This window comes from Tasmannia lanceolata, unplaced genomic scaffold (genome assembly GCF_043159265.1).
Source record: "Tasmannia lanceolata isolate RefF3 unplaced genomic scaffold, GAP_Taslan_0.1 ptg000026l, whole genome shotgun sequence".
NCBI classification, from domain to species: Eukaryota; Viridiplantae; Streptophyta; class Magnoliopsida; order Canellales; family Winteraceae; genus Tasmannia; species Tasmannia lanceolata.
The window spans coordinates 7,344,861-7,372,422 of record NW_027518703.1 but is presented as its reverse complement, the minus strand read 5'-3'; the positions used below and the strand labels follow the sequence as shown (position 1 = coordinate 7,372,422).

General features: G+C 39.4%; 1 protein-coding gene across 1 annotated transcript; it reads right to left on the bottom strand.

Moving 5' to 3' along the window:
• Positions 1-75: 75 nt before the first annotated feature.
• On the bottom strand, positions 76-27,562 carry LOC143858687 (uncharacterized). The gene is made up of 5 exons (XM_077369396.1): positions 27,428-27,562; positions 16,503-18,651; positions 2,019-2,139; positions 1,370-1,429; positions 76-1,281 (listed from the first exon to the last, which is right to left on the bottom strand). Exons 2-5 carry the CDS (start codon positions 18,464-18,466, stop codon positions 211-213), a joined length of 3,216 nt encoding a protein of 1,071 aa, XP_077225511.1. The 5' UTR covers positions 18,467-18,651; positions 27,428-27,562; the 3' UTR covers positions 76-210.

Sequence of the window (27,562 nt, the reverse complement as noted above, 5' to 3'; positions counted from 1 at the left end):
TTCAAAAACAATTGTAGCCTCTAACTCATTAGTGTTTTTGTGAATGTTTTCTGTTCTAGAATTTGCTATTTATCATATAATTAACAACTACTTTCGAATCTTAAAAGCCAGATTACTGGAAATTCAGATTATATATATGCAGATTATGATTACATAATTGCATCTTTACAACCGCCCAAACTGCTTCAGACTTGGGGTATATCACAGAAACTAAACCCCTCTACTCCTATGGCTATCAGGTCTCCAGTCTGTTCCGTTCTGGCCCACCCCAAATCCGGGATTCTTAGAGAACTGCCCATCAACAGTTGGGCTGCCAAAATTACATGGCTGTATCAATCCATTTCCTGAGAACCCCATATCAGCGGGCCCACGAGAACCAAATGGTGAACCCCACCAGGGGCCTTGCTGCCAAGGTGCTTGTAGGGCTGAGGTACCCTGCATGGGACCCATTTGGGGTGGTAGAGGCTGCAAAGGCATTGGTAGTGGGGGCACGAGTGGGACCAGAGGCTGAAGGGGGGGCTGGAGTGGGGTTAATTGTTGGTTAGCCATGTGGGTTTGAACCCCCTGGGGCTGAAATCCATGCAATGGGGGTGCCAGTGGCCTAGGTTGTGGCTGGGTATCTTGGTTGGGCCGCCACTCTGGAATATCATCGTCATCGTTCCATGGCTGGGTCTCAACCTCAAAACTCTGGGCTTGCCTCTGCCAATTCACTGAATTATTGGCAGTCATTTTACCCTGCCCATACTTGTGGATAAGTTCTCTCATTTGTTCCACAGGACGACGATGTGGTTGCCGGAGTTGGGGTTGTGCAGGAAACTTTGAAATGGGTGGCTTTTGCCCTTTAACAAAGTCAAATTCAGGGAGATCATCCTCATCCCTGGTGGCTGCGGGACCAAAGCCAGGTGGAACGTCATCAATGGCATCATCTTCGGGAGGGGGTTCGGGATTGGAGGGAGGTGGACCCACAGGTAGAGGAGGGAGTGCTTTGGAATTGCCATCTTTTTCTTGCTGTCTCTTTGAAGTGCTGTGGTGTTTCTTAGAGTTTTGTTTCTGGTGTGAGGACAACTTGGGTGATATGGTAGTAGGTGCAAAAGCCTTTCTCCATACAACAATGCCAATAAGACCACTATCTATTGCGTTAAGTGTCTCTGTGTGCTCCTTGGGAAGGAGCCTGCCAAGCATTTCACTTGTTTTTTCATGGGGAGGACAGAGGTAGAGCTCCACTCCAGGGGCTGGTTCTGCAAACCCGACTCTCTCGTCCACAACATACGAATCTGCCACCTGTACAGGAAAAGGAATTCTGGGTTAGAAAATGGAAGCTAGAATGATGGAAAGATCGAAAGATTGCAGAGATGTAGGCAACAATTACCTCAAGCAGGTTTGAGCGTCCACTCTCCGGGGATCCGTCCTTCCAACAGAATTGGACAACCTGCAAAAGCAATCATTTGATAAATAAAATGATAATTTTGAAGTTTTAAGCATTGTTAAGAAAGGAGATGATAGCCAGCATAGGTATTATGCAATATCAAATTCTGCACCGCAATCCACACTAAAAATATTGGTATAATAATTGAGAACATATTCTGCTCCATTTAGCATATCAGACACCTAATGTACTAAAGTTCCCAAATAAACTCTCAGGAAATCTGGATTTTTGGGGTCTATTGCTGGAATGTTTACATTATAAAAATAACCTCATGATAGACAAGTAATGCAGCTAGTTTCTCCCCCCAGCAATTACCGTCTCTATTTTTTCCACCGTTGCCATTTCCTGATAGCCTGGTTCTTTTTTTATTTTTGTGTCTTTCACTCTATATGAAATGCATACCGGGAAGCAATACAATCAAAATACTTTCTGAAAATGATGAATTTTTTACTTTGGTCTAAGAAAATACCACGGAACGGTATTTGCAAAAGTTCCCCAAGATTGGCAGATGTTGCATGAATAAACAATGCCGGACTATTGCAAAGAAAAAATAAACCAGAATCACGAGATCAAGTAGGGACAATGGAGATACCATAATTGCACGGCTTCGAGACATAGGAAGTTCTTGGAGGAATTTTTCAAATGCATCCAGTTTAACTCTTCCCTTGATCTCGAGAAAGCTAGGCCAATCTTTTGCGGATGTTTTCTCACCACTGCAAGAAGAAATCAGATAAGCAACCAATAATATCAAGGGCTGAACATGCATATCCTGAATATGAATTTCGTAATTTGGCCTGATAGTGTTACTGTTAAATGATTCCAACAAAATTTAGCATGAAATTGATGAGAAATGAATCTGGAAATCGCATACAAATAACTCAGAAACCATTTTACCAAGGTATATCCAACAATCTCCAGCTTCAATTAAAATTTTTAATTGACATTTTAACCAAGTAAAATTATTTAGTCCAGTCCTTCAAGAAAAAAGAGGAGATTACCAATTGATACCAAATTGAAATATTAGTTTCCACTAGCTCAGGAAGAACAAAACCCAAATTACGGAATTGGTAATGTTTCTCTCACTATGATGAATATGCAGGACTGTAACAACCCTAACAAACTGAACATTCAAAATTGAATACATATATCCTTCATTTGTCGACTTCAGCTCAAGCTTTTGAAATGGGCTGCATGTTGGGGTCAATCATATGTTCATCAATTACATTAGGTGATGGGAAAGGACGAGTATGACCATTAGAGAAATTTTCAGCAGCCGTCGTCTCAGCCCTCCGAGATGCATTGAATCTGACCCTCCATCGGAATAGTTTTGTCTGCTCCTGTGGACTTAATCTTGAGAGGTTATCAGGTTTACTTCTTGCCAGGGTTGATGGAGGTTACTCAATCTTGGAAATTTTTGATTCCCTGGGTATCTCTAACCCCTGCTGTTGGAGAATGCTATTTGCTTATGGCCAAGAGATTAATGCGATTAGACCGACTCGGACCAGTCCAAGATCCCATACGGGATCCCTGGGGAGTATTGAAGATAGAGACACGAGAGGAAGACGGTTGGCTTTTGGTGCTAGAATCGCCCCGGGTTGTCGACCTACTGAATCGAATAGACGAATGGTGGCAAATGCTAGTGATTGGATGTGCTCACAATGCAGCTACCGAAACTTTGGACTTAATAAAGAAAAGTGGAGAGGGTGATCCTAAAAACAACAATAAGCCTAATTTGATATGGAGGCCTAAGAAAACCACAGTCGAGGCTACAACCAGCGGAGGTTTAGGAATTGAAATCCCAGGTAGATTAATAGAGGAAAGAAAAGGATATTTGAAGCGGTGCCTTATTGGCAGCCTTAAATTGGGGTCCTCGATGATCGAAGATGTGTGGGAATGGGCGAAAAAACAATGGAATCTTCAGAACCTGCCAAAGCCTTTCTCTATTAATGCTGTGGATGTGATTTTTATTTTTGATTCAGAGCGCCAATCTACCTCTATTCTTAGGAGAGGTGCAGATGCTGTGGGAGAATATCTCTCTTCTTTGAAACCTTGGCACCCGGCATATAATACTGGGGCCAGAACTATCAGGGTTAGATTTTACGATATTCCCCTTCACGCCTGGGCCACTACAACAGGGGAGATGCATGGAAATCAATTGGGTCAGGTTATTCAAACTGAGCTTTATGCCAACCATGACCATTGTTTGACTTATGCTTCTGCTTTAATCTTGACATCCATCTGGAAGACCATCCCCTCTTCCCTGAATTTAAAAATTGATTCTTTTGTTTATTCGGTGGGAGTTAAGGTGGTCTCTAAAGGAGGAATAAATAGCTTGTCGTTGTCGGTAGTGGGAGAATCCAGCAGTAAAGACAACTCAAGTCTTTTTGTTGGTTTTGAATCCAATTCCACTGAAAAGGGCTTACCGGTGCCGGTAAAGGTTGCCGTGAGTAGTGTTGAGAACTCCGACGATGCCAGGGAGCCGTTGGCGGGCCCCATTTCAAATTTTGAATTAGAAATTGCTTATCCAGAGAATGTAGAACATGAGTCGGCTAATCTGTCAGGAACTAGGATAGCTGTCTTGAGGGGCCAGGATATCAAAATTGGAGGGAGGCGGGCCCACAAAGCCCCAAAAGTAATGATTTGTGGTGAGAAAAGGAAAGTGGGTAGGAAGATCGTTGCGGACAGCTGTAATATTACTTCGACCCATGAAAAGAATTCTCTAAAAATTAAATCTCGACATCTTAGCGAGAGTAAAAGTTTGTTTGAGAAGCGTCTACAAAAAAACAAAAAAAAGGGTAGGGGAATCTTTGTTAGGAAATCTAAAAAAGACGCACGTGTCCTAGCAACTAGAGAGGGATTGTTTGCATTGAATAGAAAACTTAAAGGTCCACTTCTAAGAGAGGTTTAGGAAATCGATCTCTAGATTTCCTTTGCTGGCTCATTCCCCTCCGATGGTCCGATCGAATCCTTCACCGAGTTCTGAAGCCTCCTTCTCTTTCAAGGAGGGTGACCTTGACGTCTTGAAAGAAATCTCCTTTAACGAAAAACTAGCTCGAAAGGTATCGCCTACTCCATCGGAAATCATCTTAAGTCATCTTAAGAAGCAATGGGTGCTGCAAAGGAAAGAGGCGAGTTGCTCGTCTCCGCCTGCCTCCTCTCAATTTAATAGTGAAAAGGATCTTCATGTGCCCTTTCTGGAACTTCCCATGTTCAGCAAGATCCTAGACAAAGAGGGGCGTACCCGGAGGAGACTTTGGGAGGAGGAAAAACAGATGGCCATTTCAGATTTGGAGGTGAGGAAAGTTTTTTTTTGACAAGGATAATCTGGACTGCCCTGGAACCCTAGCCCTGGATATTGTCCCCACCGTTAAGGAAGTGCGTGGACCGGATGGGGACACCCAAGGAAAAGGCCGACGCCTCAGTGACATTTTAAGGTCCCCTGAACCTCAAGATCCAGAACAATTTAGTTACTTTTTAAGAATAGGGGATGTTCTCGGAATGTCTTATGATGAAAATATGGACAAAACTAGAGAAATGTATTGTGCCATACAAGAAAGGGATGGCAACGAAAGGAAGAAAAGAATCGAGGAGATTGGTCGAGATCAAGGAAACCAGGATTAAGGGGTCCTAAGTTAAAAATGAAGTCCCTGTTGAAATAATTTTATGGTTTAGGCTAAATACGAATCATCTACAATTTCAATCATCCGACAAGAAGGGGAGAAGTGCCCCTGCTTAAGGACAGAAGAACTTATTGGTAGGGGAGGCCAATGTTAGTTTGAAAAGGGAAAATGGGAAGGAAAGTCAGGGATAGTAAACGTTGTGACATGTTACTCTTAGTAGTATGTCTCGAAGTTAATTACTCAGTAATTCTGACTGGATGGAGAAAATGTAAAGATGGCAAGAAAGTGTAACGAGATTTTTTGAGGAAATAGTTGTAGGGATGGGATTTCTTGGGGAATTTTAGTTTGGGTTTTTTTTTTGGTAAAAGAAATGAATGATGGGAAGACCTGGTTGGTGGTTGAACGTTGTATAGACATATGCATGCTGTTTTGTTTATCTCTTTTGGACTGGTACCGGCATGTTGGTCCAGTCCACCTTAATATTTTGTAATGCATGAGGGGACTACTAGTCCCAATTGCTATCTTAATATTAATGAAATATGTCAATTTTAAAATAAAAATAAAAATTGAATACATATATAGTACGGAGGAGGCTAGCTGTAAGGCTCGCTCCTTTTACCCAAAATGTGATATTTCTCCTCTCCATCTTTCCCCTCTTCTCTCTTCCATTTCTTTCTCCTATTTCACAGTTAGGGTTTACCCTATTTTCCTTTCTCTCCAACTTGTTTTTCTTTGATCTATTGGTTTTATTGGGCTACTTCTTCTTTTTTCTTCTTTTGATACTGCTTTGCATTAGTTATACTCTTGAGAGTACTAAAAATGAGTAGCTTGTTGTTTTATTTAAAAAGAATAACCAAAGAGGATGATGAGGTTCTTTGTTCCAAGGAGTGAAGCGTAGCTGCAAGAGTTCATAAACTCAATAAAAAGGTTCAAACGCAGTAAAAAGAAATCAAGAAAAACATCGAGTCAAAGGCTTGTGTATAAGGGATTTTTATTGAGAAATGAAACAGGAGGGAGTGGAGAAGTGAAACCCAACTTAGGCATGCATATCAAAGAGCTGGTGGGGAAGAAATAGGAGGGGATGTGGATCAAAAGGGCCCTTGGAAACAACACTGGCCTGATAAAAAAATAGAACAAATAGAAAAGCCGGCTATTGGAATCAAACAGATGACCTAGGTGAAAGAATCTCATATTGTGGAAACAAGATTGAATAGGGATCAAGGGATGACAGTGACGGAGGGAGTGAATGGAGAGATGGTTTGATTGAGTTTAGTTACCGCAATTAAGGACAATACTTTTGGAAACTATAGAAATTGTTTTCCCATTTATTCGATTTTGCAGGGTGTTGCAGGGGAGGGGACCCTGAAAAGGGGGGGAACTGGACTTCATGTGACAAAGAAAAGTTTAATGTCTAACACATTCAAGTCGCATGCTCATAATCAAAGGTGCTACTTCAAAAGTCAATGAGACTACCTTTCCTACCAACTAGTGGTGGCCTACCCAAATGACAATAGAGGACTACTTGTGTGATGTAATAGATCAAGTCAGGCCTTATTGGTTTTTTCAGTACTCTAGCCTCAAGTGCGTCCATCCTTGCTAGTTTAGTATAGGATATCTTAGTTATCAACAATTACTCTGTTACTACTCATCAAATAAAGCAACATCTTTGAGTACTCGCTGTTCATATCAACACCAACACAAGGATCAACTCAGCAAAGAAATGAAGAGTTGCAATTGTGTGGAAGAAATGGAAGCATAATGAGCGAAGCTAAGTATCAATTTCAAAGGCGCAGAAGACCAAGTTAGATACTTGATGTGGTTGAGCCTTCCAATTCAAACAATACTTATCTCAATACTCGACCCGAGTAATTTTAAATTTCCACCGAAACGTTTGAATTTGGAAATGACAAAACATAAATGCATAGTGAAATCAAAAGAGTAGTGTGGTAGTGGTATGCTATACCAGTATATTTTAAATAATTATATTTATATGAATTGCATGTAAAATGCGGTCTACATATTACTTATAGTATTTGTAAGAATTAAATATGAAATGTGCTATTATGGAATTATCATACATGTGCGACACTGACAACGCATACCACTAGGTATTCGATGCTATATTTTAATGGTAGGTGTTCAATGTTGTTAAACCATTATGGGAGATTCTTTTGCTTATGGGATGGTTTTTTTATTGTGTTTGTGCTTATTCTAGCACTTCCTGAGTTTTCATATTAGATGTCAACCATTTGCATATGTTTCCGTGTGTTTCAATAATTTTACATGATTTCCACAGAAATTGGCATGTTTCTATTTCCAAATCGACTGGAATGCCAAAACATGAAACCTTGGATTTTTTTTTTGAAAATTGACTTTTATTACTCCATAAAAGGTTGGATGAAAGCATCCCCAAGGTGGGGAACAATCATATCATCCATCCAGTACATCGCCCAAAAAGAAAAGCCAATTACATCATTATCCCATTACATTCCCCTACTGGTTTTACATAGTGTGAAAGCATATCTCCTCCAGCATTACTCCTCCTTTTGCTAAAGCATCTGCCATTTCATTAGATGCCCGCCTCCTATGATCGACCTTCGGACAAATAATGCAAACCAGATCCCTCACTTCCGCAATGTAGTTCCGAAGGTACCAAGGTCCACAAGACGCTTCCGTGGCCCAAGAAATTGCATTTGATGAATCCCCTTCCACAATTAGGTGTTTGAATCCAGATGGTGTAAACCATTTCAGTCCAAATAGAAGGGATCTAATCTCAGCCTCATTTGTGTCAAAAGTACCCACCGGCCCAGAATAAGACATCACAATCCTTCCAAAGTTGACTATGATCACGCCTATTACTCCTCCTTTTGCTAAAGCGTCTGCCATTTCATTAGATGCCTGCCTCCTATGATCGACCTTCGGACAAATAATGCAAACCAGATCCCTCACTTCCGCAATGTAGTTCTGAAGGTACCAAGGTCCACAAGTCGCTTCCGTGGCCCAAGGAATTGCATTTGATGAATCCCCTTCCACAATTAGGTGTTTGAATCCAGATGGTGTAAACCATTTCAGTCCAAATAGAAGGGATCTAATCTCAGCCTCATTTGTGTCAAAAGTAGACATCACAATCCTTCCAAAGTTGACTCTGATCACGCCTCCGAAGCCCGCCCTACCCGGGTTACCTATAGAACTGCCATCAAAGTTGAGTTCCATCCAACCCTCCGGAGGTGCCTCCCATTTTGGAGATTACTTCACGACTGTTTTTCTTTCCCATATAACCGCATTCCAATTAAGTAGGATGTCGTTTAATCCATACAATACATACACCTTTAAATAAGATCAAACATCCTACTATGGATTAAGTCCCTCACTGCCTGTATCTTTTTCTCACCCCCCAAACCCTTGATATTCCAGAAACCGAGCTTCATTGCGACACTATATATACCCAAAAAAACTTATACCCGATGCTTAAGCCAAAGCCAAAGCCCGGACTTTCCTGCTCCTCTTTTTCAATTGCCTCCTGTTCGATCTCTTTGTCTCCTCCCTTGTTTCAATGCCATCTAAGATATTCCAGGTCGCCTCTTCATTTCCTTCATATTCTATACCAATGTCTTTCCCCATAGTTGCCATCTCACGTCTTTCTTGCGAGTTCGCTTCCTCACTCGATATACGTGAGTCACCTGCCTTGGGCATTGCCTTGTTAATATTTTGTTTCTAGTTCCAACGAGTCCTGAAACGATTCAGACTCCCCATCCATCACCTTATTCTCAATCAACATTTGACTACTAACACCCCCACTGATCTTGAATGGCTCTACATGGGTTTGATTATCGGCCACGAACCCAGATTATTCATCAGAGACCAGATCCTCCGAAGTTTTCTTTGAATCCATAAAATGTAAATTCTCATGTACAATATCCACCATTTCCATAGGTTGTAGAAAATTCCCCGTCGCTTCAACCTCAGAACCGGGCATTACACATTGATCCCTCTGTTTTTAGATCTTAGCTTCAAGAACTCTTGAGCGATTTCCTCCCTTGTAGGAGATTCATGGAAGGATCTCTGTGCTTTACCTATTTCTGTGCTTATTTACCCATCTGTGCTAGTTTATCTATGCTTACTTTCATCCACCTCTTTTCTTCCTCGTGAGAAATCATCACACAGCTCGTTAAGAAGGGCATTGAAGCGTCTTTTAATTTCTCCCTCCGGTATATTACCTGAATATTTGGCGTGATATCGAGGGCCCCTCCTTTTTTGACCTACCCCTGCCAGTTTTATTTTTTTCTTTAGCCGGCTGAATCTTGCTTCCCTATTTTTATCTGATTTTCGGTGATGATATTGCATGTCTCCCAGATGTCCATCATGCAAACTGTAGGCCATCGATGACTGCCACCTATTCCCACCGCAAGGTTTACCTTTATGGCAGCCAGAAAAGATATCAAGCTACATGTCTTCTCTTCCTACTACGTTTTGGGAACATGACCCTTCCATCAGAAAGTTGCTTCTGTTCAAAGGCATCCCAGGAGCGATGTGGTAACTTTGATCAAAGATGTGTACCCCCCTATTTGTGACGTGTTCCGTACTTCCGTTTGATCTGAAACACGTGTCCCCATTTCATGTGGCCTTTGACGTGTTGCCCCAGACCTGATCTGATTTTTATCTCCTGCCATATGCTTATCATGATTCAGGACGCGTGCCTCACCCTCCACCCGATTACGAGAGTAGTCCAGTGGCTCCATAACACGCGTCCCCGCCAGCCGACTATTCTGTACCACCTTATTTTTCTCCGTCAACGTAGGGTTCCTGGCGCAATTTAAATTAACGCTAGGATTGTGTCCGTACCCCTTTCCATCAAGCAAATCGATGGCTAATCCTTTCCCCTTATGTTGGCGTTCTGTGTTCCAGTTGTAATCCGTTGATGCATCAGTACCATGTGATTGTTTCCTAGTTTCAATCAACGGTCTGATCATCATCTTCCTCGCAAGGTTTCCAAAGAAAGAAAGTCCGTCATTAGAACTCTCTTCCACTTACCTTCTCGGGTTCTGGAACCATTTTTGTGGACATATGTCCACCATTTCGTCCATTTTTACCGTGTTCTCCTCCATATCAAACGGGGAATGATCCAAATTTGTGTCAACATGATTGGCCCCCATTTTTAATTCATCACCATAATCACCAACTACGCCAATAGAGTACCATCTCTCTCCTACTTTTAGTCTCACATAAGAACGTAGGAACCTCCATTCCGATGTGAGAACTTCTGCAGAGGCATACTCCATGCATTGGTCATTTTCCCGACTGTTTTGGCGTGATCCCATAAAACCGAACCAGATAGCTTTGGCGCCCGTCTGATGTGCCGGGTGCCACGGACTCAGGGATAGGAGAAATTTTCCGCAAGCTTGGGCTCCCCTTCTGAATATGGCAACGGCTTGGGATTCAGTCTCAAACTGGAACAATATTTCTCTGTCATTAAGGATATAAGGTTCCAGGAGGTCTGGTATGCTCCAAAACCATTTAGCCCATTGCCACATCTTGATCCCAAGACCATTTCCTCGATTTAACTTTTACAATAAGACGGAGTTTTGAGAAGTTCATTTCTTTTCTCAACCTCCTTACCAGTTATGATAACCTTTGGAATGCCATCTTCGTTTTTAACGTCTGGTGCCGGAATCCGACCATATCTGGTACTCCGATTCTTCCACCCTTTCTGGCACCATTCTTTGTTGTTTCTTTTCGTCTTTTGCCTGATTGCATCTCCGACATCTCTCCCGCCTCCTAAAGTTATGGTATCGACAATCATTGCAAATCCAATCCCCAGGAAAGATGTCCCTCTGGTTTCTTGATCCCTTCCCTTCGATGCCGTTGTTCAAGTAGTTCCGCATCTCAGATCCCTTCAAACTGACTTGTTTGGTGTTCGAAATGAGATGTTCGTAAGATAAGGATTTCATAGTCTCTTCATTTCTTCTCCAATTCCTTGAGAAAGAGGTTTTCCTCCTCTTTACAACCCTAGAAATAGTGTGTTGAAACCTTGGATTTGATCATACGCATGATGAGGGAATCCCTCTTTCACCACAAATAAAGATTTCTTTGGATTAATCTCTTCTTCACAAGGCATATGATAGAGATTGGGATGGTAGAAGTTTGTCACACTCGTACAATTATGTTGTAGAACATAAGAGTAAAATAGTCATTTACTTTCAAATTCAAACATTACATACCTCTCAAACTTAGACCTAACCATATGCATGATGAGGGTGAGGGAATCCCTCTCTAGAGAACCGAGAAATACCTTCTCAAATAGGATCGCACTCGATGTGAAGCAAAATGTCAAGATAAGATGAGAGACACAATCACACAAAGAAAAGAACAAAAGATTTACATGGTTCGGGAGTGTGCCTATGCCCATGGGAGAAGAGTTTCACTATTTCGGTTTAGCGTTACAAAACTCTCCCCCGCTAAGATTAAGAAATCACAAAGAAAACCTCACAACCCGTAATCCTAATATGTGGCTTACATATCAATGCCATTTCATCAAAAAATTGCTGAAATATCCTTTAGCACAAAACAGCGCTGCTTGACCCATGTGCGGCATGCACATTAGTCCATTAGGGTGCTAAATAATGCCAGAATACAAGATATCTACACAACACCCACCCTTCCTAAAGAGATATTTCCTTGGATAATATCTTCCTCATCACAAGGTAGCAACAAAAAATTTACGACTTCTCCAAGCTCTAATACCATGTCAAGTTGAGAAGTAGAAGAGGAATGAAGAATAAGAGGCATTGCGAATAAGGAAGAAAGAAAGTCGAACCATACGAAATTTGGGAGAAGGGTTAAGTTTTGGAACTTTGTCACACATACACATTTTTGTGGAACATAGGGGTAAAATTGTGTTTTTCTTTCAGTTATATTTTTGTTTATAAATACGTGAAGGGCAATCATGAAACTTCACTAAGAATTAGATGAATATATAAGAGGCTGGTGGAAGGGGAATGTTGACTCCTCCCTAATTTTGTGTGCTTTGACTTTCTCTCTTTCTCCTTTGGTTTTTACTTCTCAACTTGACAGGGATGGAAATACTCAAGGAATCTAAGCTGGAGAATGTGGATGCCAGGTTCATCATTGATTTACGGGAAAGAAGGAACCATTGCTTGGCTTGCTTACCTACTAGAATACACTAAGGTGCATAGAGTTAATCTAGAACAAGGTGTTCTAGATCGAAGATGGGGGAATTGAGGAGCTATGTGTCTCCTTAACGAAAACTTATCAGAGTTGGAGATAATTTTAGAAGGATATTTGACAAGGTGTTCCTTTCCTATATATATATATATATATATATATATGGGAAATGTTTTCTGCACGATACCTCAGATAAGTTATCTGAGCAAGAGCTCAAAAAAACATATGGGCCCACATTGTTTGGATGATCCAAAGCATTCATTTGGATAGTCCAAAGATAGATATAGTGTGCACAAAAAATCTGGTCCGCAAGATTATCCTAACCCTTCGATTTGTGGAGGTTAAAGTGGATGGGTATAAACCTCCACAAATCTATCCATTTTTAACCTCCAAAAATCGAAGGGTTAGGATGGTCCTATGGAGCTGATTTTTTGGGCACGCCTTATCTATGTAAGGGCCTATCAAATGAATGTTTTGGATCATCCAAACAATGTGGGCCCACATGATTTTTTGAGCTCTTGTTCAGATAACTAATCTGAGGTATCGCTCAGAAAACGTTTCCCTATATATATATATATATATATATATATATATATATATATATATGAGGAAAGTGTTCCTAAGATCTAGCTTAGATAAGCTTATCTGAGCTAGAGCTCAGGAACACATGTGGCCCCACATTTGTGGGAGGATCCAAAGCATTCATTTGGAAGGCCCTTCCATGGATAGGATGTGTACCAAAAATCAGCCCTATAGGATCATCCTAACTCAATCAAAGGTTGAGGGGAAAATGGACAGACACTGTGTGTCCACGTTTCTGCCCATTTTTTCCCTCCACAAATGGCAGGGTTAGGATGATCCTACAGGGCTGATTTTTGGTACACACCCTATCCATGGAAGGGCCTTCCAAATGAAAGCTTTGGATCCCCCAAAAATGTGGGGCAACATGTGTTTTTGAGCTAGAACTCAGATAAGCTTATCTGAGCTCTAGCTCAGGAACACTTTCCTCATATATATATATATATATATATATATATATATATATATATATATATATATATATATATAGAGAGAGAGAGAGAGAGAGAGAGAGAGAGAGAGAAGAAGAAGAAGAAGAAGGTACTCCCTGGAGTAGAAAACTTATCTATTCCCTACCTTGAAATAACAGTTGGGGCCACATTGTTTGGGTGATCCAAAGCATTCATTTGATGCACCCTCACATAGATAAGGGGTGCCCAAAAAATCAGCTCGATAGGATCATCCTAACCCTATGAACTGTGGAGGCAAAAAATGGACAGATTTGTGCAGGTTTATACACGTCCATTTTTGCCTCACAGTTCATAGGGTTAGGATGATCCTATCGAGCTGATTTTTTGGGCACACCCTATCTGTGTGAGGGCCCATCAAATGAATGCTTTGGATCATCCAAACAATGTGGCCCCAACTGTTATTTCAAGGTAGGGAGTAGATAAGTTATCTACTCCAGGGAGTACCTTCTCTTTTCTCATAATGATGTAATCATTCAAGAAAGGCTGTCAAGAAATCAATGCCATTATAAGTGGGAGGAAGAAACCTTGGTGCTTGGGATGAAATTTTATCTTGCATTTGGTACACTTCAAAAATAAAATATAGTAGAATGACTACAGGTAGCAGACTTTCAAAGTTTATGACTTGCCACAAATTGGTAAATTCCCCATTAAGTAATGCACAGCTCAAATAGTCAAGATGCTGCAGCGCTTTTTGATTACAAGCACTTTGCAAGGGAATTTCTTGCGTTAAGGTTCTCCAACACTGGATTCATAACATGTGTCAATTCTATTTTTCATTTTTGTGTTTTATTTTTCAGAGCAGTAACCAGGTTCATTAAGGGGCCGTTTGGATGCACGGATTTTAGAATCCAGGTTTTTAGTTTGAAAAAAGTGTAAAACAGGGTTCATGATCTGGCTGCTGCCCTGGCAGCATTTCTTGGATTTTAAGTAAGAAAACCAGGTTTTAGAAATCTCATGATGGGGGAGAGGTTTCTAAAACCTGGTTTTCTTAAAATCCAAGAAACGCTGCCAGGACAGCATGCAGCAGCTTGATCATGAACCATCTTTTACACTGTTTTCAAACTAAAAACCTGGATTCAAAAATCCGCGTATCCAAACGGCCCCTAAGAGAAGAAAGAAAACCACCTAATTTTTATCAACCATTAAAAAAAAAAAAAAAAAAAAATTTGCAGGAGGCCAGAAAAGCACCCAGAAAAACAAAACTACAATCGGGAAAGAGATTGCAGCTCAATGAGTCGCCTGAATAATACTAGTTTTGGCCAATGTTTCAGCAGTCATGTTGGCCTCTCTAATAGTATGAGTAAATTAGTAAGTAGTCTCCCTAGAAAGGTTGACAGTCTCATTGAAGGTGGGGCCCATACGCCATGGTCCTCTGATATTTTTTACTACCTACCACGAAGCAATTTGGAAGTCCTCTTTAGCCACAAGAGAACCCTCAAATCTCGATCGCCTTAGCTTCAGCTACCTTGGAGTCAGTGCCAGTTGTGTTAGCCAACAAGATCATATGGCCCTGGGCCCTTTAAGTTCAATATTTATGTGGTTGTAAGTTCTCAGATTCATCAAATACCGTTGAGTGATGGAAGCTCAATAGAAGATTGGTGTAAGCGGTGAGATGGCTTTAAGCTCATGATCAAGCTTAAGAGCCTTCAGTCCATGATTAAATAATGGTACTAAAATCGTTTTGGGAAGAGAAAATTGAAGAGATCAAGTGCAATGAGTTGGTCAATTTTGAAGAGAAAGAAAATGGTGTCTTACTGATTTGGGAGAGGGAAATAGAGGCTCACAAGGCATCCATCGTTCTGCCTATGATATGACCAGCAATATGTAGACCTTCAAGTGTGAATTGACAAATTGAGTGAAATCAAAGCTTTATATAACTACCCAAGCTACGCTTCTTTGGTTCGCTTACCAGCAACCCCAAAGAGGCATAACTAAAGAACCAAATTTTCGGTTTCAGTATGCACTTTGATCGTGATGAAAATGGAAACATGTTGGGTTTGGATGGAAATTTCGGTCAAAATCCTGTAAAATTATAGAAACGTATGGAAACAGATGCAAATGATTGACATTGAAGTTGAAACTCCAGAAGACGCTAGAATAAGCAAAAATACACACTAAAAAACCATCACATAAGGAATAGAAAAAACACTCATAATATTTTAACATGGAACCTTATGACATGTGCCATCACATAAGCAATAAAAAAAACACTCATAATATTTTAACATGGAACCTTATGACATGTGCCATCACATAAGCAATAAAAAAAACACTCATAATATTTTAACATGGAACCTTATGACATGTGCCGATGCACATATGTGCTAATTCAGTATATACCATATTTCACATGCAATTCATATAAATATTTATACATAATATATACACTACATTTCACATTCCATTTATATAAATATAATTATGGAACACATGCTGGTATAGTATACCATTAATACACTCACGGTTTTGGTTTCGATGGGCATTTTAGTTTCGTTTTGTGTTTCGGTGGGGATGAAAACGAAAACATTTTGGTCGTTTTGTGTTGGTTTCGGTGATATTTAAAAACTATGAAAGAAACATTACAAAATGAATGAAATGAAGAAGCGTAGCAAACAACAGAAGTTATAATAAACACCTCATCCATATGTAAATGGAGTTACAAAGTTGTAATCTAAATGCGATACAACGACATGGATGACAAAAAATGCTAAAAGCTTTAAACCTAGTTGGATAAGTAGAATAACAAAACGGCATCATCAGGATGTATATATACCACAGAACTCTTTTTCTTTTTCTTTTTTGAAATTATATACCACAGAACTCTCATGCACATGAAAATAGTTGAAAATTATAAAACTCAACTGTGATGTCCACACAGATACTTGAAATATGCAGGCAACATCTAAAAAAAATACCCACATCAGTAAAGAGAGAATACAAGATTTTTACTCCAACATAACCAACATTGCAGCATCCCAGTTTAAAGAAATGAGTGTTACAATCTAAAACAATGTTGAATGCCCATAAATTATGAGTAGACTCTAGAAATTGATAACATCAGGAAAAAATAAATAAACTGTAGTGTGTATCAGAGACAAAATAAAAGGCAAAACTAAAAAATTAGATTCATGAAGCATAATTTTGAGTTACAGCAATAATATAATATCACTAAATCACATTGGGCAACATAAAGAAAAAGAAAGTAAAACTGTCAACAGAACCGACCTTTTGAAGAAGCCAACAACTGTAACCATGGCAGAAACATTCAATTGAAGCAAGCCTTCCCAGACAAGCTCACTCTTAAATTCACCGCCAGGGGGATATGTTTTTGATGCTATGGGAATGTCACTGGATTTCAAGTAACTGTCAGCCCTTGTATACTGTACATTCACTTTATCTGGTTTATCCAGAGCAGTAACTACAGGATCTTTAGAAACAGAATCCAAAGAGTCCTTATTAGATACTAAGGCATCTGAGTCCTTTTTGACATTAACAGGTGTAGATTGTCCGGCAGGTGTAGATTGTCCGGCATCGCCTGGTAAATTTTCGAACGGCGGCTCAGAATCAAGTGACTCCATAAATTCATCCAGAGAAACTATTGGAGGCAAAAATTCTGCATCTTTCAATTCATCATCCACCATGAGTCCTTGCATAAAATCGGTACAGTCATGGGGAAGAGTGATTAGATTACTTGGGGAGCTTGGCTCTCCTAAATCAACCTTCGCAGGTAGAACAGCATCTTCAGAGGCTTCATTTTCATTAGATTTGGATGGAATTAGAGTTTCATTTTCACCAGTTCTAGATGGAAGTAAAATTCCCCCCACAGAAACCTCCACTGAAACACTATCATCTCGTTCAAATTCTACTTGGAACTCTCCTTTATGTGTTTTCCTCACCAAACGTCTGATATCAACGTCTGAATCCGGCAAAACCACCATCTGTGCAAGCTCTTCTGCCTTTGCTATTCTCCACTGGGAAAGCTCCTTTGAAGCAAGTTCCTCTGCGGTCATGGAACAGAGACGCTCGGGTGGGATTTCACCCGACATGACCTTTTCTCTTAGTTCTGGGTTACTACGATCTTTCAAATTGAACAAAAGAGACCTACCCTTCTCCTTATACTTCTTATTGACGCCACCAAATAATTTGAAAAGTTCAGCTTCAATTTTTATTGCCAGTGTTTGCGGACAGTGAAGTGCCTGTTCCCTGTCATCCCCAGTGACTTCTTCATGTGCCAATTTGGGCTTTTTGGAATCACGAATTTCCTTTGCTTCAGCGTTTTCTATATCAAGATCAGAAACCCAAGGTCTTTTGGAATCACGAGTCTCCTTTGGTTCAGCATTCTCTATATCAAGATCAGATACCCAACAGAGCCCATTTCCCTGCAAAAGCTCGTCTTTTAAGATGAAGTTACAGTTGAATGAATCTTCATCTTCCAGGGAAATATGCTTTGGCTTAAGTTCTTGCGCATCAGATTTCCATGCCTTACTTATATCATCTGTATTTTCGTCAATCAAATTCTCATGTGAAGAATTCTGGTCTTCACTGCGATTCTGAACAAGTTCATCCCGTTGAGAGCCCCCATCCACAGATGTAGAAGTTGATTCAGTGAGTTGAGAGCCCCCATAATCCTGCCTTGGAGTGCTTACAGCCTCACTCTTAGTATTCTTTCCCACAAGTGGGGGTTTGTTCTGTGGTTGAGAAACCAAGGCCAATGAAGCGGCTAAAGACTCCCTCAACTTAGACCTGATGGACTCGAAGGACTCAGGTTGCCCCTTGGGAGATGGTTCCATCTGTGTGGTTCGCTTGTTTGGTAGTGTCAACTGATGTGTACCCAGATTACTGGACATGGACTTAGACCTGATGGACTCAAAGGACTCGGGTTGCCCCTTGGGAGATGGTTCCATCTGTGTGGTTCGCTTGTTTGGTAGTGTTAACTGCTGTGTACCCAGATTACTGGACATGGACTTAGACCTGATGGACTCAAAGGACTCAGGCTGTCCCTTGGAAGATGGTTCCATCTGTGTGGTTCGCTTGTTTGGTAGTGTTAACTGCTGTGTACCCAGATTACTGGACATGGACTTAGACCTGATGGACTCAAAGGACTCGGATTGCCCCTTGGGAGATGGTTCCATCTGTGTGGTTCGCCTGTTTGGTAGTGTTAACTGCGGTGTACCCAGATTACTTGACATGGTGAAATTATCAATAGTCAAGGCGCCATACAAACTAATGATACACCGTTTCCTATCAGGCCTTTCAGCAACTTCTGTGACTACCTTCAGTTCCTAAAACATAATTAGGAACTGTGTCCAATGTTTTTTTGAAAAATACCTCAAAAGAAGACCTCTATTCAATGTGTACTTTTGTGACAAGCTTCCTGTTTAAAAAACATGATTGCAATGAGTCAACAGGGGAAATGGATTAGCCTCTTTAAAACCCATAAATATGCAGATTATACAACTTCATCTCTGAAATGATAAATAATAACAATTAGAGAAATCAAACCTAAATGCCACAATATATATTGCCTGACCCATTAGGCAGTTCTAGCTACTCTAATATTAAAATAAGAACCATAATCAGCTAGATTTACTAAGGCCCTGTTTGTTTAAGATTATGACAACCGATTGTCAGCACCAAACCGATTATTGACTCAAAATTACTTTTAAATTTGAGTCCAATAATCGGTTTGGCCCTCACAATAGGTTGTAATAATCTTGAACAAACAGGGCCTAAATGTTCAAGAATTTGTGACCTTTTTCTAGAACTATAGATCCAGCACATATCTTTATTAAAATGGGCAAAACTAGATACTGCAGCTCCAGATTCAAGTGAACTCATAAAAAGTCATACAGCCTTATAAAATATGGTATAACTAAACATATATTGCTAGTTACAAAGACCTAGAAATTTGTTCAATAGGCTATCATCCTTCCTGAATGGCTCCTACAGGTTTAAATAGCATATGTAAAAGTGGCTACATACCTTGTAGTTATGAAGCCATTTGACACTGAGGAATAGCTTAGTTTCAGATATCAATTATTAGAAGGTTTTTTTCCATGATTTTATAAGTTTATGAAGGGTGGATAGATTGACTTTTTCTTTACTTTTAATTATGTTGGTATTTTTTTAGTAATTCAATAATTATTGTAATGGGAAATATGAGGGCTCAGTTAACAGTTCTCTATACAGTTTTTGAAAATCGTGAAGGTTGAAGAATTTAAAGAGGACGAATCAGCTAGTGTTATCATCCTTTTCCCTATTGCCTGCTGCTTGTCATGGTTAATTTAGTCAAATAAAATAGCTCCAATGCATTCATGATTATTTTTTATTTCTCCTTCTACTTCGCCACGTCAATTATGTCGTCTTATTAAGGTTTTGTATCCTTCTTGCTTTGGCCAGGGCCAATAGTGGAAAATTAACCCAAAATCAAAGGGATGAATTGATCTACTTTTGGATCTCACTCGGCAAGTGGTTGCCCTATTGCAGGAGGTTCAAGCCCTCCATAGGGAGCAACTTGGCCATGGGCATGTGTCGGGTAACAATCGACCTTTGCAACATGAGGATGGATTGGAAAGCTATGATTTGTGGACACGGGCACGAGTGTCGCGTTTCGACACGGACACGGCAAACTCCCAAAATTTAGAAACAGAGACACGGCTAAAATAGAAAGTACATATAATCATGATTTGTGGATACAAACTTGAGTGCCCAGTTTCGACACGAATACGATGTATCTAGCATGGAAACCGTTAAAAATCTAGAAATAGTGGCACACTCATACACATGCATACATATAAAGTTACTAACACTTCTAAGCAGTACATTTAAAAGTGTCTAAATGACTGTCGACACGGGTGGACAAGGGTGTCGTGTCGGACATGACATGACACGGGTGCCATCAATAAATTCAAAGTGTCGGCCAAATCATAGTTGGAAAGCGACTTGGGAGAAGAACATGAAGAGGAACATTTCGATGACTGCCAGAAAGGAATGGCAATAATCATTTTGAGGATGATGAAGGGCAACCCAACTTTAGAGCTCATGTTGAGGAGCGTGGAAGAAGAAAACCAGCACCATTTGGTTTGCACTTAGGGGCTGTTTGGATACGTGGATTTTAGAATCCAGATTTTTAGTTTGAAAACAGTGTAAAAGAGGGTTCATGATCAAGCTGCTATATGTTGTCCTGACAGCGTTTCTTGGATTTTAAGCGAGAAAATCAGGTTTTAAAAATCTCTCCTCCATCCTAAGATTTCTAAAACCTGGAAATATGGGAGGATCTGCTACTCTCTTGCTGACGGGAAGAAGGGTGAGAAGTCAAAAACGACGGCTGGTCCGCTTCTTCTCGTCTCTTAGCTACAATTTTGAAGAAATACCGCATTCTAAAATCCGCGTATCCAACCGGCCCCTACGTGTTATAGAAATGGGTGGGTTGAATCAGAGGTGATTTCTACTTCTCGGTACTTGTTGGGAGTGAGGACACATATTAGGAAGCATCTGATTGCTACTAAGGCATGGACTGTTGATGAGGCATATTAGCTTGATTAGAAAGTAGAAGAGGATCTAAAGAAGAAATCCTCATCTGAACATAGAGTGGCGACTGGTGGCATAAATTTTGGCACAAGATGGTCGCGTAATCAAGGTCAATCAGCCAATAATAATAGTCTGAAACCTACCAGAGAGATTCCAGAGCGAGAGAAGGGTGAATCATCATCCAGGAGAAGATCAAGGGGGATCTAGACATTGTTGCTACTCCTATGGTGAAACTGGTCATGTGTCGTTTGAATGCCCGAGCGATGAACACATCTAGTACTCTAGTAGAGATAGAAAAAGAGGGCAGCAACAACAATGAGGAAGAAAAATCCGACAAATCCTATAGCGAAGATGAGGACAGCGTAGAGATAAATCCTCTGGGTGAGGAGTTGTTGGCTGTGCGATAAGTAATGGCGTCACCTGACTGGTGATGAGTAATGATGCCAAATGACTTGGGTGATGATTGGCAGTGAGAGAGCACCTTCCACCCAAGTTCTTTGCAATGGGAACATATGCAACGTTATTATAGATGACACAGAAGCACTTCCACTGAGAAAATATCCACGTCCTTATAAAATGACATGGTTCTAGAAGGATTCTAAATCTCCTGCCCCTAAGAGGTGTTCGGTTGACTTCTCTTCTTTTTTTGGATGTTTATTCGGTTAACATCTCTATGAGAGATAAATATTCCGATTTCGTGTGATGAGACATTTCCCTATGAATCTGTGTCATGTTCAATTGGGAAGTTGTGCTCATAGAAGGACGATATACACTACATTCGTGCCAATATCTACACATTTAAGAATGGCAGAGTGAAGGTCATTTTAGACTCTCTTAGAAGGATGTATAGCATGCGAAGGAGGAGAAACCAACAAACATTTTGACCAAGCCAAGGATTGTTGAAGAGAGCCAATAGACCAAAAAGATTTATATTTTAGTGGCCCGAGAGGTGAGTGTGAAGGTTGCTGTCCTAAAAAAATACAAGCCATAAATTCAAGAATTGTTGCACAAGATTAAAGCAATGGTTCCAAAAGATCTTCCTGTGCTTTGTCATCTATGAGGGACATACAATATTGCATTAATTTTGTGATCGTTGTGGCATAGACAATTAAATCATCCACACAAAGACTATCATTAAAAAAAAAATGATCCACACAAAAAGATACAACTTCTATTAGTGGTGTTCATTATTCGGTTAAAACCGAATAACCGAACCGAATTGGTTCGGTCGGTTCGGTTCGGTTTTTTTCCGTTTTGGTTCGGTTTCGGTTTTTTTTTTTTGGAAATTCGGTTATTCGGTTTCGGATTCGGTTATCTGAACAAAAAAATTCGGTTAACCGAAATAACCAAAATTATGATAAAAACCATTATTTTTTCAAAAAAAAAAGTGCTATATGGGCACTCCGTAGGATGATCAAAACCGTCCATTTGATTGATCAAAACTTAATTAGGTTGTGCTCAAAAAATCATTTCTATTAGATGATCCTAGCCCTCCGATCGAAACCAAGATTTTGCTTTTTTCCCTCTTTTTCTCCCACTATTCGGTTATTCAGTTATAACCGAATAACCAAATTTTTAATCGGTTTGGTTTTTAAAAATTTCGGTTCGGTTTCAGTTACCGAAATTTGATAACCGAAATTATTTCGGTTATCAAATTTTGGTTATTTCGGTTTGGTTATAACCGAATACCACCCCTAACTTCTATGTTGAATTCTTGATTTGCCGCGAATTAAACTATTGTTTCTCATGCCCCTTCGTCTTCTTCTTTGAATTATGATACTTGCTCACTTAGTAAAAGTACTCAATTATCCTTTCCCACGAGTAATCATGCCTTCAAGACACTGTTTGAATTGGTACACAGTGATGTCTAGATGACTTGCATCTGTGCCATCAATCCAACGTCAACATTATTTCATTGTATTTATTGATGATCAATTGATCATACATGGTTTAGGTGGTTACACCTTAGAGGAAAGAATATCTTTCTCATGACTTTCAGAAATTTTTATAAGACGAGGGCATCATGTCGCAAAAGTTGTCCTCATAAACCTCAGCAAAATTATTGCTGAAAGAAAGAATGGTAAACGTCTCTCCATCAATAGTTCTTTTCTCACTGAACCTCAAACTTTGTATTACCTTTGTGGTGAGACTGATCTTACTGGTGTACTGTCAGTTTTCTGATGTATTGGTCAACAAATGTCCTTACCATTGTTTTTTGGGGATATCCTCATATTACTGATTGATCCGTGGGGATATCCTCATATTACTCATTGATCCATGTTTTTAGTTGTACCTGTATCTTTGTCGGATATGGAGATAGTCAGAAAGGTTCTTGTTGTTATGACCCGAGGCATATGCATGTCTCGTTATATGGTTTTCCTTGAAAATGTTTAGTTTATCATCTTCCATATGAAACATTGCCCACTATCTCACAACTACTGTCCTTCATTGAAGGTTCTCCTACTCCCAAACCTCTTTTCGAACGAAGGATTTGGGGCCTCTCAACTACTTTCTCGAGCTGGAAGTCACAAGCTTTGAAAGAGGCATTCTTGTAAGTCAGAACAAATACTCCAGGGATTTGATTGCACTTGCCAACTTGATAGATAAAAAAGTTAGTTGACACACTGCATTAGCGTAATGCTAAGTATTGACAATCTGATAGTGTAACTCTTGATGATCCAACTAGATATCAATAAATTGTGAGGAGTAAGGTTGATCTAACAATGACCAGACTAAAAACACCCAAATTTCCTAAAATATTTATCTAAGCACACATATCCAATGCTATAAAAAAGCATACATATCCAATGAGTCATGCATGCTATTGATGTGTTCCAATTAATCCATAAAAAAGAATGAGAACAAATAGGGATTTTACGTCCAAAGAAAAATTCCAAAAAAATCGTGAATCTGACTTAAATACATCAATTCGTGCTTCAAATCATGTTTTTCAAACCATGGATAGAATTGCCAAATTTAATGGGTGCAATACCAGGCCCTTTTCATTTTTCCACTTTATAAAATGGCATGCCCTAAGGATATGAAATTCTTGTACGGAAAAGCCCGTGCACAAATTTGTATCAATTTAAAGAGGTTTGCACAGGATTGTTCTCTTATTAAAGAGGACGGAGTAGGTTCATTGTTAAGGAATATATCATGAAGTTTCTTTCAGACAAAGGGAACCTAGTTCGCATACTTTGGTAAATGAAACTTTCAGCTTTTAAGTTCAATAAAAGAAAGGCTTAGTCCATGGCATGTGAACCAGGTTTTCTTGGCTGCTCAATTTGGTATATTAAACCAACGACAGCTGGTACAAGTACCAAGGACATATAATTAGCAAACCTTGGGTTAACATGGTTCTTCGGAAAAATGGTGAACTCATATGCATGAACCTGATTTGTCTTTCGCCTCCATTTCTATGGACCCAACAACTATGAGATGGAGAGAAATAAACTATAAAATAAGCACAGAATAGAAAAGAAAGCACATCAGCTAACTATCAAAAATTCTTTCGAGGACAAGTCATATGACTGCGAAAGCCACAAGAGAAGTGAACTATATGATCGATTGACAACTTCTCTCCAATTCAACAGATCCAAAACCTATAAAATTCAAATACTTTTTCATAATCTCTCTATTGGTGAGAATAGCCATGATATCACTACCCTAAACTTGGAAACGCATGCCAATTAAATTTTTCTTTGCTATCATATCTCTCGCAGGTTAGCTCTCCTTGTAACAAAGCAAATACATTTGGACAAAATTGTGAATCTCATCACCATCATATGTGTAAAGGGTTCATTGCTTGCCTATTGAGACCAAGAGAAAACGGCCTAGTTTCATAGATTAGCTATGTTTGGTAACTCTATTTACATCATCCATCAGACTCTTCTGGTCCGTAACTTAATGGAACATGTAACCTCAGAATACAAACCATTTCTCCTAATTGTCAGGGTAAGAAACCACTCCCCATCCTCAATGCACTCTATGGTGCTCTTCATAGACCCAAACTCCATATAGAAGAGGAGTCATGACAGACCCAAAGCAAAACAGACAATTGTCACTGGGCTGGGAAACAAATACGGGAATTGAAATGTGAAACGGAAGCAGGAAACACAGAAAAAATAGACAGGAAACAAGAATCGGAAAAAGATACAAAATCATATGAGAAACACATTGAGAAACGTATTATGAAACACGTTAGACACATTTCAGAAATCAGAAGTGATAGAAAACATCATTTTATCTTATTACCCTAATTTTTATTTTAGTTTGTATTTTCATAAGTTTTTGTGTGTTTGTAAATTTGAAATTTCTTAATTTCAAGTTTTTACGAGCTTTTACGCATAAATACATGCATTTATAATTTTTACTATTTAAATCAGAGGCATAAATATATGATTTTTGTAGTGATAGGCATAAATATATGATTTATGTATGTTCTTTATGTATTTTACTTTTTAACGGAAATTTTGCTTTTTTTTAATGGTGGCTAATTTTATTGCAAGAAAAAAAGGGGACCGAGATGGTTGATACACATAATCGCCAAAGGAAAAGAAAAAGACAAATCATGATAATCATGATTTAAGAAAAATGAAAGAAAGATATTGGGGGGAGGGAATCGAACAATGACAAGGCATCCTTAGAGACTCCTACCCTGGCTAGGCTATCAGCCAACCCATTAGAGGATCAATGGATATGCTGGAAAACAATAGAAGATGATCCCACCCAATCTTGCATTTCATAAAAAAAATGCGATCAAATCTCCATGGATATTTTTGGGAAACAGAGAGCCAACGGATAACATTGAGGGAATCCCCTTCTACCACCACTTAATCAAGGCGATTGCTAAGTAACAACTTTAGGCCTTGGTGAATTGCATGCACCTCAGCTTCAGAAACATCTGTCACCCCAAAGGGACCCGCAAAAAACCATATCACCTCCCCTAGCTCATTCTGCAAGACACCTCCAACACTGGTCGGACCAGGGTTCCCCAAGCTTTATCCATCAAAATTTAGCCTCAAGAAACCATGCGGCGAGGGATCCCACTCTTACACTATTTTTTTGCTTATGGTCCACACTGAAGCACACCTCTCTCCAGCCATTCCATAAGTCAAAAGCAAAGACATATTTGAAGCATGGGAGGGATTTTACCCGGGATATTGTCAAGGCAACCACTTTGACGAAGAGGAAAGCTGGGCTTTTACGACACCTTTGAAGACTCTGGCATTTCTTTCTTTCTTTCCAAAGAACTCATATGGTTGATAAGAAGGATATGTTCCATAGGATTTTTCATTTTTTCCTTCCATGGAACTGCTAACGAACTCAGAAGGAGATCAATGAGCTTGGCATGAAACACCCAAGCTATGCCAAACCTGCTCAATATTTTGCTCCATATCTTCCTAGCAAATTTACAATGCATAAAAAGATGATCCACATATTCTCCCACTTCTAAGCATAGCGCGCAGTGATCTATGATTAGAATTTCTCTCTCGCGCAAAGAATCATGAGAGATTCTTCCATTATTAGAATCTCACAATTACTTATTTTCCTTTTTTATTATTATATATACTATTATTTTCCTTCTTAATATGCATTTCGTAACTTTCTCGGTGTGATTCCTTAAAAACATTTTCTGTACGTTTCACACATTTCACATATGTTTTCCACTTGTTTCATATGCGTTTCTCACATCTTTCACACAAGTTTCTCATGTGTTTCTCACGCGTTTCCCATGCGTTTTGGAAACATTTCCCCATAAAACGTGTCGGAAATTTCCAAAACGTGTTTCCCACTCCCAAGGGCGTTTCTGGTAACTATGGAATAGACAGTCCCCCTAACGTAGCCCAGTAAAATGCACAAGGAATAAAGAAAATTCAAATGCTATCTTTGGGCTTGCCCCTTTCCTAATAAATCGTTGGCGTTCAAAAAAAAAAACAAGAAGAAGAAGAAATGAAAGTTGACATACTAGAGATCCCACTCACTTAGCAAGACTTTTTTTTTTTTTTGAATGGTAGAATTCAAGCAAGACATATTGTTTCATTCCCATGATCAAAGCAATCACAACAAACCCATCTCAAAATACTGTCCAAACGCTTCTCAAAAGAACTAAAACCCAAAAACCTACAATTTTCTACAGTGTCCAGATCCCTACTCCACGAAGGCATCAAATTTAAAAAAATAAAGACACAATAAAAATCTTTTTGTTATGGCAAGTCAAGAAACCCCATTTTACAAAAGCAGTCTTTCCAGTTCCCATTAAACTAACACCTAATTTCCCTCTTTTTCTCTTTCCTATTAAGTTTTTGTTCGATGTTTCCTATCGAACTATCATGCAAAAAAGATCCCATCAAGAAAAACACTTCAAATAACTTTAAAAAAAAAAAAACACACAAATAGAAATAAAAATTCATCGAAATTCAAACAAGAAAGCGCTCTCAAGCAAAAACTCATAACCCTAGAAACAGCAAACAAACCATTACAATTTTACAAGACATTTAAAATCTAGGGCTAAAAGAAACCGCAATACCAAACAGAAAAAATCAAACTTCAGAAGAACAAAGACTGAAACAGAGAATAAAAAGGGAATAAAAGAACTGTAAATAAGAAAAGAAGAGTACCTTGAAAACGAAAGCAATGGCGCTTCATAAAAGATTTACAGAGGGAGGAGAGAGATGAGATGATGTGGACTTGGATAACCCTAGGGAAAAAAAAAAATCCCTAAATATAAAGAGCGAATCCAAAACCAGTATCTA